Source organism: Solanum dulcamara, chromosome 8 (assembly GCF_947179165.1).
Source record: "Solanum dulcamara chromosome 8, daSolDulc1.2, whole genome shotgun sequence".
Classification (NCBI taxonomy): Eukaryota; Viridiplantae; Streptophyta; class Magnoliopsida; order Solanales; family Solanaceae; genus Solanum; species Solanum dulcamara.
The window spans coordinates 53,818,983-53,831,582 of NC_077244.1; the positions used below are offsets into that span (position 1 = coordinate 53,818,983).

Below are 12,600 nucleotides of genomic sequence, written 5' to 3' on the forward strand. Positions count from 1 at the left end.
TTGTATAATTGCTTAATGTTTTGTATAATATTTGTGTTTGTATAAATTCATTATTTATAGTTTATACAAAAATAACTATAGCGAACAATACAAACAAAATATTTTAAACTATAGCTAAAAAACTTAAATAAATTCATTATAATGATTATTTGCGAATTTTTTTCCATTGGAAAAAGTGTTGGTTAAATTTTAGTAAGAAAGGCCACGTAAGATAATCCACGTGGCTTGTGGTGAAACGGGTGGGAGAGTGCTAATCACGAGATTCTGGTCTCCGCTCACCTCAACTTTGCCTGTCACTCACAATTCACAAATCTCTCTCTCTCTCTCTCTCTCTCTTGGTTGTGTTCACGTCGTTCATCCATTTCCTCCTCTTCTGAAATTGCTATAAATTCAACTCACTATGAGACCTGTTACTTTCATCCTTTGATTCCTTTACCAACTCCTCAATTTCTTTCCTTTTGACTTTCCACTTGCCGATTTCGATGGGAAAATGTCGTCTGCTTCTCTTTATTGCCGCAATTTCTTCCATTTTCCGACTTCTCCATGCTACCTCCGGCGACGCTGATCCCATTTACAAGTAAGTTCAGCTTTACTTCTCCTACTTTCAGCTGATCATCAAGTATTCTAGCTACCTTATTCTTCTTTCTCAACTATCGATTTACTAGAGTTTAGACTCCAAAATACTCTTATGTCTGGTAGATAATGTAATTCATAACTTTAGGGATTTGTCTATTCCCACAGCTTGATTATCAAACAATTAAATTGGAAGGAGAGTGTTTTGTGCCGGGTGGAAGCTTTTTTAACTAGGTAAAGCATTTTTCGGAGTAATGCTGGGTATAAACTAGGTGACATATGGTAGATTTTTGAGGTGGAAGATAGAGTAGGAGGTTAGCGTTTTCCGGTTATTTTGGATATTTGATAATAATGTTAAAGTTTAAGTTGAAATAAGTGATATGGAGTAAGTTTTGGGATATTTGTGAATAACCTTTACTCATCAGTGACAGATAGTCATTTTCTCTCTGTTGGTAGATAATATTTTCCATTGTACCAAAACACTGTTGAACACCTTTTCTGGAAATTGAAGCTATTTTCGTTAAAATTGATAAATGAGGCATTGGGAATAAGAGGTGAGGGTGCTGTATCACTTGATTAGTGGGAGATGGAGAGTTATTTTTTGTTGCCTATCTATTGTTGAAATCTACATTTCAAGGGGAAAATTTCAGTAGTCTATGAGTGTTTATCTTGTGGTACAAATCTTTGTTTCTTGTGCTGTGGAATTTTCTCGTCCTTGCTAATCCAAAGAAATAGACTTGGATTTCTAGAGTACCCTGTGGAATCAATTGATCTTTCTTGTTGAAAATTAAAGCCTTGTATATTGTGCCTTACACTCCATTTGGATCATTAGTGATTTAATCATGGATTAAAATGCTCTGTGGTCAAGGAACCTGTTACTGTTGAGAACTCTTTTCTTTTCAAATAAGCATCAATTAGACAGAACTTCAACCACATAGATATTGATGTTAGTCTTTAGAAGCAGCTATATATCTCTTGACACTTGGATTTTAACTTCTTAAAGTTACAAGTCATACAACTAAGTGATGTCGAATGATGGTGGCGTTTGGATCAAGAAAGGGTTTTAATTTGGATTGGCTTGGTTTTGTTTTGGTTTATGTTTTGGAAAATAAGGGGTGGTTGGATTTTGCTTTGGGAGAATTGCTTGTGTCGTGTTACTTTTGGAAGGAATAATTCGTCTGTTTTCTTTTTGGGGTTTTCGGAGTATGAAGCAGCATTTCCTGAAAAACAAAATCGATGAAAACAGTTTTTTATAGGCCCAAGAATTCAAGCCAATATAGGATTTAGACTGTATATATATTAGACATGTTTCGATCACGTTCTTCTTATTATGTAGCAGATTATTAATACCTCAATATTTTATCTCTTGAGTGAATTGATGCCATTGAGCTGCTTTTTTACTTCATAAGATTATTAATTAGGAGAGGCACCGTCATGTCCTCCAGAACCGTGGTTAGGTGCGGACTGTTACTCGTAATGTTTTTCTTCAGTAAATTATAGTCATGTAATTAAATATCTAATTTATGACCCTCCCTTCCCCTCACTCAATTGAAAGTACAATGAAACATCCACAGATTCCAAAATGTCAGTGATCTTACTAATTGCAAATCTCTGATCTCAGATTTTCTAGTTTAGCTTTGATCAAATTCGTAGAACATAACTTTACAATTGTAACATTTGACTCTTACAAGACCCACATAACCTAGGCTATTATGGCTTGCTTGTCAAATTGAACACAACTATCCTGAAAGCCCACATAGCCAAGGGTAGCCAAGGCCACTACTACTTCAGCTCTTAAGTCATACATTCCAAAACGCAGCTAAAGCATGAATAGCCTCAGAAGCTGCAAAGATCAAGAGTGATCCCAAGAACTAGTGACAACTGAGAGTCCATGTATGTTTGACCAGACAATTGATCATGGATGTGTTAAGCTCGTTTTGGATGTGGAACTTGACGACTAACAGCTATTTATTGTCAAATGTATAAAGTTATTATAATTTCATTACTCTCTGTTTTTGTTTAGTATTTTCTAGACGAAATCATGAAATATAAATAGCAGTTTATGCATATAAAACATACCTTCTGAAAGATTTTTAAGCTTGTAGCCACCCTCTGGACTATTGTATACTTAAGATTATTGCAATCAGCTATTGGCTCTCTCTGTACTCCTGTTTTCCTGGATAGCTCCTTGATTTCAATCCTGGTGATAGTTTTATGGGCTGTATCCTGATTAAATGCCAAGTATCTGCTTGTTTTCTGCTGCAATTCTGAAGTTATCTGTTTCATGACTTCTGATCATTAATTTGTTGGTTTCACAGAACATGTGTTGGTCACTGCAAGGAGACTGGATGTGTGGGGGAGAAATGCTTTCAGCATTGTAATTTTTCTTCTGGGGAAAATCCAATTGATGGTCCATGGTACCTGCAGGAACCACTTTATCTGAGATGGAAACAGTGGGACTGCCTTAGTGATTGTCGATACCACTGTATGCTTGCCAGAGAGGAAGAAAGACGGAAACTTGGTCTTAAGCCTATCAAATATCATGGGAAATGGCTATTCCGGCGTGTTTATGGGATTCAGGTTCTTCGTAAAATTAAATCAATTTTTCCCTACATTTAGCATCTGATATAATTCACTCATCTTAACATAGTCCTATCTTTAACCAGGAACCTGTTTCTGTGGCATTCTCTGCCCTTAACCTTGCTATACAATTCCATGGTTGGGTATCTTTTTTTATTCTAGTGAACTACAAGCTACCTTTTAGCCCGAAGAAGAAGCCATATTATGAATACACTGGCTTGTGGCATATTTATGCTATTTTATCAATGAACTCCTGGATCTGGAGTGCTGTTTCCCATAGTAGGTGAGTTCCCATTCTTTTTGTTTCTCTCTGGACTCTGTTTACTAATTCCTATCTACTGTAAACTGCATAAATTTAGTTTAAGCTGAAATCAAGTGGTTTGAAGCTGTCTTTTGAAGTTATGGCAGTTCCCACCTTTTTAGTATAGGCATCTTGCTGTAAACGTTGTTACAGGAAACTGTTCGAGTTTCTTCCTAAGTTGCGCGGACTCTTCACTTTTGATGCCGCACCCGTGTCGGATTCTCCAAAAGTACACTACTTTTGGAGAATCCGACACGCACCCATTGCCATTTTTGAAGAGTCCAAGCAACATAGGTTTCTTCTATTAATAGACAGCTTCATCTTCACACATGAAGAAAGTAGAAATTTTCTCCATTGCTTGTCAATTTCCGAATGAAGTTGTGTGCCTTGAGATATCATATGTGACTACGATGCTTCTATGAATAACTATGGTTTATGAGGAATGAGAATGACAATTGTGCCTTTTGCACTTCATTTTTTTTTAGTGGAATGTAACAGGGTAGCACTGTTTGGTGCATGTAAATCTTGCTGTTTACTAAAGAGTAATTTATTTTGAGCTGCATGACTACCTCATTAAGCTTACTCCCTCTGTTCCAATTTATATGGTACTATTTCCTTATTACTGCATTCCAAAAAGAATGACAACTTTCTAAATTTGAAAAAAAATAATTTAAATTTTCCATTTTACCTTTAATGACAAGCTTTTACAGCCACACAAATGTTATGGTATGTTTAAGATCACAAGTTTCAGAACACTTATAGCCACACAAATGTCATGACATATTTAGGACCACAAGTTTCAAAAAGTCTTTCTTTCTTAAATTCGTGCTCAGTCCTATGACTTTAACAATTTCTTAACATGTCCTTGCAAGCGCTTTCCTGATTCTTTTCTTTGGCGAAGCACATGGAAATACCTTTAGTTAACAGGTTGTGGTAAATATTGAACCAAGGGTCTTTTCTGCTTTGCTACCATGTTGAATTATATGATCCCTCATCTAGGCTTAAGTTATTATAGAGGGGACACTTTTGTTTATTCAGTTAGATCTTAACACTTTCTAATTTTAACAGTTGTTTAAGACTGCCTATATTTGTAACTTTTCAGAAAAGTTACCCAAGGTTCTTCGTCATAGTAATAACCTTGTTGGGTAACTGACACTATTCTCTAATGTAATTATACTGTTTTTTTCTTGCTTACGGTTTCTCTGTTTGGATTTTCCTTGTTTAATGTTTTCGAATTAAATGCAGAGATGTGGAATTGACTGAGAAGCTGGACTATTCATCCGTGGTTGCATTTATTGGGTATTCTCTTCTTGTTGCTATATTGCGAGCCTTCAATGTGAGAGATGAGGCATCAAGGGTAATGATTGCTGCTCCCATTGTTGCGTTTGTAACAACCCATATCTTGTATCTGAACTTTTATCAACTCGACTATGGTATGTCCTCTTTCAGTATGACTTTCTTTCTGTTGAGCTATGCATGACTGTCATCAAGTGTACCTTATTCCTGCTAGGCCTGGAAACAATACATCAACTCCTTGGATAATTGTAGTATCATTAGTCCAATTTTCTCTGGGTCAACACCGAAGATCTTTATAATTTTCAGCTTCTGCAGTAGATGAAAAATGCAAAAACTTGGTTAAGTAACTTCTTATAGTTTCTCTCTAAAGATATAATCAAGTGGATTGTTACTAGGGAGGAGGCTGTAGATGTGGGTAGATGATGAATTTACTTTCAAGTTATTATGCATGTTCGTTTGGATGGGAGTAAAGATGAAGATTGCAATGAATGGATCTTTAGGAAAGGTAAAATGCTGCATCTTATTTTGAATCCAGTCTGCCTTGATGAGGTTGAGCGCCTTTTCCCAATGGCGTTGTTTAAGGTATCAAATAGGTGATTTGTGGGGTGTCAACCACTGTGAAGGTGAAACAAAGTAACAGATAACTTTCTAAAAATCAATTAGAACTGTCCATTAGGCTATCTACTTCACCAACCTCCTTTGATCTTAGTTCAATTTGTGATTCCTTAAGATTTGTTCCTAAGGGGTGGCTAATGGGCAGTTTGAGCTGAATTTGGGCGGGCCAAAATGGGCTGAACCGATAAACGGGTCACTACTCTACCCTGCCTAAAAGTTGCTATGAGCTGGGATGGGTGAAGATGGACTGAATAATTGGTCATAATCCAACGCACCCAGCTCTTACCAAGTGTTGATTTTCTTTGTTTGTTTTTTTATAATTTATTTAATTATCAAACAAAACTTCTAAAGAAAAACTTCTTTATTATAGCTATATGTAACATATCTAACAATTTTTTTTTTTTTATTTAAATATTTTAACAAGGTTTATCATGGGTAAATTTGGGCTAATGCGTAGCCCAAATTAAGCCAACTTTTAGATGGGCTGAATTTGGGGCGGTCAAGATGGGGTGAGTTAATAAATGGGCTGGTCATAACCTGCCCAAACTTGGACTGGTTTTTTTTTTTTTTTTTTGGGGGGGGGGGGCATGTTTTCATGGGCTAAGTTTGCTGCTTCTAGTCCTAATGATGTAGTTGGATATTCCACCTTCCAGTGTTCCTAAACCGTCTTAATGAGGATGGTGTCAGGTGATCATCTTGTCCCGGGACCAAAGACACGTGCAAATAGTTTTTATCATATATATTCAGTCACAAGCGAAACAAAATAGAAACTACTCGAGAAAAGAAAAAGTAGACCTAAAATTTAATTTGTTCTTTAGTAATTTAACAGTTATTGAATCTATGAGTTGAATGTTCAATTGCTATCATGAAGTGTTTGACATAAAAGAGAAAACATGTTGTTGATCGGAAACTACTCTATCAAGATTCAAGAGTACTAAAAGGCTATTTGAAGGAGTTCTTCCTCTACTGATTGACCATTTTATCCTCTACCAATTGAAAATATTATTTGCATGCATTTATTGTCAAGTTGCCATTTTGACACTCCATGAAACAAATTCACGATTCTGGACAAACTTTGAATAGATTCATCTGGTCCAGGACTAATATTTCCCTTTTCCCCTTTTGATAGTGGTGCACTACTGATGTTTCTTGTAAAGCATATGTACAGTCACCATTTGGACACATACAGTAATCAGAATTTTAGAAAATACAGGACACTACGAAATAGATGTTGAATCTTGAAAATCGGGACAGAGCCGTCTAATAAAGTTTGAAAGCATTGGCGTTATGCATCACCTGTCAAACTTGTGGATCATCTTGCTTTGGTACATTAATAATAATATTTGACAGTCTCCTTTTTTTTCTCCTTGTTTTTTCTTAAATCTACATCGCGACACTAATATGACCTTGCACCTGGGGGTGGGGGTGAGCTGAGATGTGATAGAAGCAACTCTTTTCCTTTTTTGGCTTTTTTCTTGTCCGTAACCAACTTCAGACACATTGAGGGAACATATTTGGTGGTCAAATTAGTGTCCCATGTTTCGTATCGCCATTGTAGTAGCAGGGACCCTTAAATTACTGATTATGTTTAAGTGGTAGCTCTATATGTCATGAATTTGCTACATGATACGAGGTGTGGAAGCTGAAGTTGCCAGATTACCTTGCAGGATTAAACCTCAAAGTCTATGTTGCTATGACCATGCTGCAGTTTATGTTATGGACTGTCTGGGCAGGTTTTAGTCACCATCCATCACGCTGGAAGTTGTGGTGTCTGGTGGCTGGTGGAATCCTTGCCACACTCCTTAAGATATATGACTTTCCTCCTTATATGGGATATGTGGATGCCGATGCTTTATGGCACGGTATCTCCATTCCTCTGACATACTTGTGGTGGAGTTTCGTAAGGGATGACAGTGAATTTGGAACGACAACTCTTAAAGAAAGCAAAGTAGAATGAGAAGCATGTTGTATTTGGTAAAGGGTGTCTGAAGTAATTTCCATTCGGGTCTTTGTTAGTTTTTGGTTGGTTCTTTTTTCTTGCATGTAGGCATTTCTTCGAAATGGTTAGCGGCCATGCGAGTTTCTGTTTTTCCAACTTCAGTAGGTCTAGTTCAGATGCATATTTCTTGATTTCCACGTCTTTCCCCTATGGTCTTGTAAAACATATCTGAAGGTTGTACTGTACTTATCTGATCTGTAGTTTGTATTCTACATATTTATCAAGGGAGAAGTTCTTACTGTATCTTGGGCACATCATGGAGTCTAAATGGTACTGGATTTGTGTCAATTTTGGAGTTCCAGTAGGCTTATAGCTTATATATTTGATTGAGCCTAATGGGATAGTAAATAATCGTTTCAAAGGCCCCACTTTTACCACTTCATATCAATGAGTAGGGGTTTACTTGCAGCTACCTCTGTCTTCAGGCTCATAGAACTGGCTTCGAGCATCACTTGCTTCTTTCACTTATTAGATTTTTGCGTTGTAAGGAGAGACCCAATATGGATAGTGTAGATCGTTGACAAAAGTTAGAATTATACTTTTAGAGCTGCGTTAAGTCAGAAGAAATTAGTACCCCTTCATCTCAATTTATGTGACTGTGTTTGACTTCACATGGAGTTTTAATATAAGTTTTTTAAAAAAAAAGAGAGATTTTTTACACACGTAGTTTTAAATAGGGAAAATTTATCTAACTTATATTGTAAAAATATAGCTAACAACTTAGGTTACAAATCCTCAGCCAAAAACACAATTCAGTATACATTCACTATATAATAATATACAAAACTTTCATATATATATATTTTTACAACAATGTTTAACAGTTTGATATACAATATTATATATCTAATATACTATATTATACAAAATTATAAAAAGTATTTGTACACCATATACAAAAATATACAATTTCATACACTATTATACAAATTAAAATTTCGTCAAACTTTGTCGACTGTTTTTTTATCAAACGGTAAGATGGAATCTTCTGAAAATTTGTGGAGAGGTAGATCTAGTGATGGCTTATCATACCCAATAGGTGAGCCATCATGAATCACCACAGAATTGGATTGGAAAATATTTTGAAAATTGTTGGCAGTTTGCTCTTGAAATTTTGATAGAATCGTCGTTTCTATAATTCGCGATTTCCTAGAGTTATTGAAGTAATTTTAGACGATTCTTGTTGTGCTAGATTTGTCTCATCATAATCTATCACTTGACTTTGAATTTTGATTTTTTTGAAGGTCGGGGGGATTGTGACCCCATGAAAATCTTTTAGGGCCTTTAAACTCCTCCTTTGAACCAATTCAGATAAGTATTAAAAATCTTAGCTAAATTATGTAAAATAATTTGAGAAAAGAACACTTATCTATCTATCTATATCTATATCTATACTACCTTAAAAGCATGAACTTCAAAATTTAAAAGTTAAATTACTAAAATACCCTCTTAAAACACCCTGCAATTATCAAAAATCCAAAATGAGAAGTCGCAACCTTTCCAACAATGCCAAACACACATATAACTTCTTATATGAAGGGTTGTGTTTCTTCACAAAATTTCAGTTTTACTATTATCGGAACATCTCACTTCTTCTTTTCTGTTGTTTTTTTACGGTGATTTACGGGTGAAAACGTTGTTACAAAAGACTGTTTTTTGCAGGTTACTCAAATAGATAAAGACGTCGAAAATTTATTGGGTTACAGAGATAGCAACTTTTTTGTCCGGTTTCGATTAAGTCAGTGCACAAAATTATACTCTAAGAAGAAAGATTATTCAAGTTAAAAGCTTTTCTTTTGTATTATATTATTTGATTAAGTAGTTAGTTTTGACAATGGTATGTTAATGGTTTTCTGTACGTAATTTCTTACAATTTTCTGACGTTTTTAAACTATGAATAACTTCTTATCAAATCCTCAATTGTATTAGCAATGTGAATAAGTGGGTGATTTGTACCTAATTTAACTGTGCGTTGCATGTGTAAATTTGATTTTATGTTTTTTTTTTCATAAACAACATTCCTTTCTGCACCGCATGTTTTTGCTGGATGGCATATATATATTTCTGAAAGTTTGATTTCTTTTCTTCAATTTTTGGTTTCATTTATTTGTCATTGTCACTGATTTTTGATTGACGATTATTAGCTTAATTATTTTGGTATTCAACAATTTTTTTCATCTTTGTGTACTACAAGGGTGGACATGATACGCAAATATCGAAACTAAATTTTATGCTATTGTTATTTCAACATTACAATATTTAGTATGTACTTTTACATTGTTGGTATTTGATGTGGTATTTATTTAAAAATGTCGAATATCGTACTGAAATATATACTTACATATATAATATTATAATATTATCAAATATGTAAAATAATATCAAATCAATTATTTAGACGATGGATCTTTGACAATTCTATCTTGATTGAAATATTTTTTGTGTAATTGAATAAATGGGGAAATTGTTTATACTTTCTTTTGAATATTTCTACATCTGTACCATGTTGATATGATGATATAATTAAGTTCTTGAAAAATCAAAGTCATAATTCTCTATTGTATGAATATATATATGTAAGTCAAAATTGAATAAACTATGAATAGCAATCTACCGCACCACAAAATATCAAAATCAAAATTTAACGAAGGGAGTATCTTTAATCAATTGATAATAGTAGCATACACACTACATTTTGTCAATCAGACTTACTTGGCCATCGACATGAAGTAAAAAAAATCAATTTCTTTTTGCTTTTATGTTTAGGACTCTATATGCTGGAATAGATGATGAGGATGTATGTAATGACCCTTAGGGTTATTTTTGATATTTTTGACAAAATTACTATTTTACCCCTCCCGTTAGTTTTTTCGAACCACTTTTGGTTGGGTCTAAAAGTTAGTTATAGACATCTTGTGAAAAGTTGAGGTTTTGCTTGAAAAATGGGTTTTAAAGGCTTAAGTTATCTCATTTTGAGTTTTGGAGTCATTTGAAGTTTCAAGTCTCAGAATAGAATTTTGTCGATTCCGTTAATTCTGAAATATGGAAATTGTTCTAGGAGAGTTTTCAGAGTCAGATTTGGAGTTAAAACGTGGAATTTAGGTCCGAAGTTGGAAATTGAGTTAAAGTTTGATCTAAGTTTGACTTTGTCAACATTTGGGGTTCGGGTACTCGGATTGAATTTCTGATAGTTCCAATGATTTCGGGAGATGATTCTAACATTAGAAATAACTTCATCATAATTTTTAGAGGCCCTGAGGGTATTTTGGGTATTTCAAGTGTCGAAACTAGTTTAGTTGAGACTTATCAGATTTGGGTCAAGGAGGCCTTGAATTTGAATTTTGATAATTCTATTGAGTTCGAAACGTCGAATTTAGTAGGGTTGCATATATGGTTTGTGTATACGGGGTTTCGAACGAACCCCGAGGTTCTATTTTGTGACTTTGAGACTGTTGAAAATCTGCTATCTTATACCTGGGAAATCCTTCTTTGCGTTCGCGATGCCTTCTCCACGTTCAAAGAGGGTAATGTTTTCCTTCTTCGCGTTCACGGAGGAAAGGCCACGTTCACAGAGTGATTTCCCTGCTGCCTCCGCATTCGCGTAGAACAAAAGTCATCTGAACAGTGTAAAGTCAGGGTTTAAGCCATTGTCCACAATTTTTGAGTTTTCAATCTCGGTTTAGGTGATTTTCAAAGGGATTTTTCAAGAAAATCTATTGGGTAAGTCATTTTCAATTTATATCTTTGATTTCCATTGATTAATTCGTGATTTTAGCTTCAAAATTTGGATTTCAAATTGAAGATTTTGGGAGTTTTTCCTAATTCAAAATTCTATCAAAAGTTGGGTTGTGAACTCATTTAACTCCATTTTTGAAATGGGTTTCACCATTAGATTCCTGATTTCTTGAGGAACATTTTCATCTAAAAATAATCAGATTCCGAGTTTGATTTTCGATTTGGAATTTTTGACCATTTTATTTTTTTCACCCAAATTGCTTGATTTTAGTGTCAATAACTTCGAAATGTGATTGTGAGTCTATATTTGATTAGATTATGGTGATTTAGAGTATAATCGGAGAGGGAAAATGGTGATTTCGGATTGTTCGTGACTTTTGGCTATGACAAGTGAATCTAACCTTTGTTAAGTATGTTGAACCTTGTATTTTCCTATGTGAGGGGATTAGGGTGTGTTGGGTCATTATATTGAGCTGAATTATATGATTGAAGTGTGATGGTGGAATTCAGACAGGGGTAATCATCTAAATGTTGTGATTTACGAGACATTGATTTATTGTGTGATTGTGGACTACATGACATCATATGTTAATATTTATCCCATTTTACTCATTACTTGTGCATATACTTATCTGTGATGACTGAGAAATAATATGAGTGAGATACTAAATATTGGGATCGAGATTTCTACCGATCTAGGTGATTTGCCGAGGTTTCTTCTAGCGATCGAGGTCTTTTTCGATGGATATTATGGATGAGGTCTTTTCCGATAGATATTGGCCGAGGTCTTTTTTGATGGGTATTATAGTCGAGCTCTCTTTCGGCGGATACATGGTCTATATGAGGCCCCCATGGGTTCTGGTCTGAGGTGATCAGTGGATGTGTATCGTAGCACATACATGTATCACAATTATTTGACATTGCATTTGCATCTGTTTCATCTTGTAATTGATCATGATTGAGATTTTCTTTGTATGCCTGAGTGTGGTGGTGAGAACATATATGTACTTTCTACTTGTGCATTATCTAGTATTTTGGTATAATTGTGATATAGACTGCATAGATTGGGTTGTCTTAGTGCAGGTATGTAGTTGTAGAAGATTGTGGTTGGGATGTCAGGAGTACTTGTGTTCTGCATTGCTTTACTTAGGGTTTAGTTTTTATTTTGGTGAGTACCCTGTTGTTGATGCTCACCCCTTGCTTTTACATCTATGTAGAATCTGAGCCTGACACCTCTTGTTCTTAGTACTTCTGTTGATTGGGCCGGCTTTTGGAAAAGAGAAAGAGTTTCCTTTCCCAAGGAGGTAGGGATTCAATGGACGCTTCTGGATGTGTGAGAGGTAGCTTCTTGTCTTCTTCGGCAGATTCTCGCCACCCATTTACTTTATGCTTTGTTTTACTTGAGGACTGAGACATATAGACTTGTACCTTTTTCATCTATGTTGAAATAGTGACTTGTATATGTGACACCAAGTCTTGGGTGGTTTAGAATCTATTTATC

The 12,600-nt window shown here is 35.0% G+C and overlaps 1 protein-coding gene across 5 annotated transcripts; it reads left to right on the plus strand.

Moving 5' to 3' along the window:
• Positions 1-285: 285 nt before the first annotated feature.
• On the plus strand, positions 286-12,437 carry LOC129900246 (uncharacterized). Of its 5 annotated transcripts, XR_008769590.1 has the most exons (6): positions 286-577; positions 2,892-3,153; positions 3,240-3,436; positions 4,700-4,887; positions 5,146-5,255; positions 7,033-7,151. XR_008769590.1 is itself a non-coding variant. In XM_055975176.1 (5 exons), the coding sequence occupies exons 1-5, from the start codon at positions 483-485 to the stop codon at positions 12,343-12,345; spliced, it is 771 nt and encodes a 256-aa protein (XP_055831151.1). In that variant the 5' UTR covers positions 286-482; the 3' UTR covers positions 12,346-12,437. The 5 variants fall into 5 exon arrangements, 4 of the variants coding, with proteins under 4 accessions (XP_055831151.1, XP_055831152.1, XP_055831150.1 ...); XM_055975176.1 differs by lacking the exons at positions 5,146-5,255; positions 7,033-7,151 and adding an exon at positions 12,317-12,437; XM_055975177.1 differs by lacking the exons at positions 5,146-5,255; positions 7,033-7,151 and adding an exon at positions 9,027-9,204.
• Positions 12,438-12,600: the final 163 nt, after the last annotated feature.

Excerpts from the sequence above, each read along its gene's own strand:
- LOC129900246 (XM_055975174.1), top strand. The coding sequence starts at position 483 with ATGGGAAAATGTCGTCTGCTTCTCTTTATTGCCGCAATTTCTTCCATT. Across the intron at positions 578-2,891 it reads GACGCTGATCCCATTTACAA|AACATGTGTTGGTCACTGCA; the intron begins GTAAGTTCAGCT and ends TTGGTTTCACAG. Across the intron at positions 3,154-3,239 it reads GGCGTGTTTATGGGATTCAG|GAACCTGTTTCTGTGGCATT; the intron begins GTTCTTCGTAAA and ends ATCTTTAACCAG.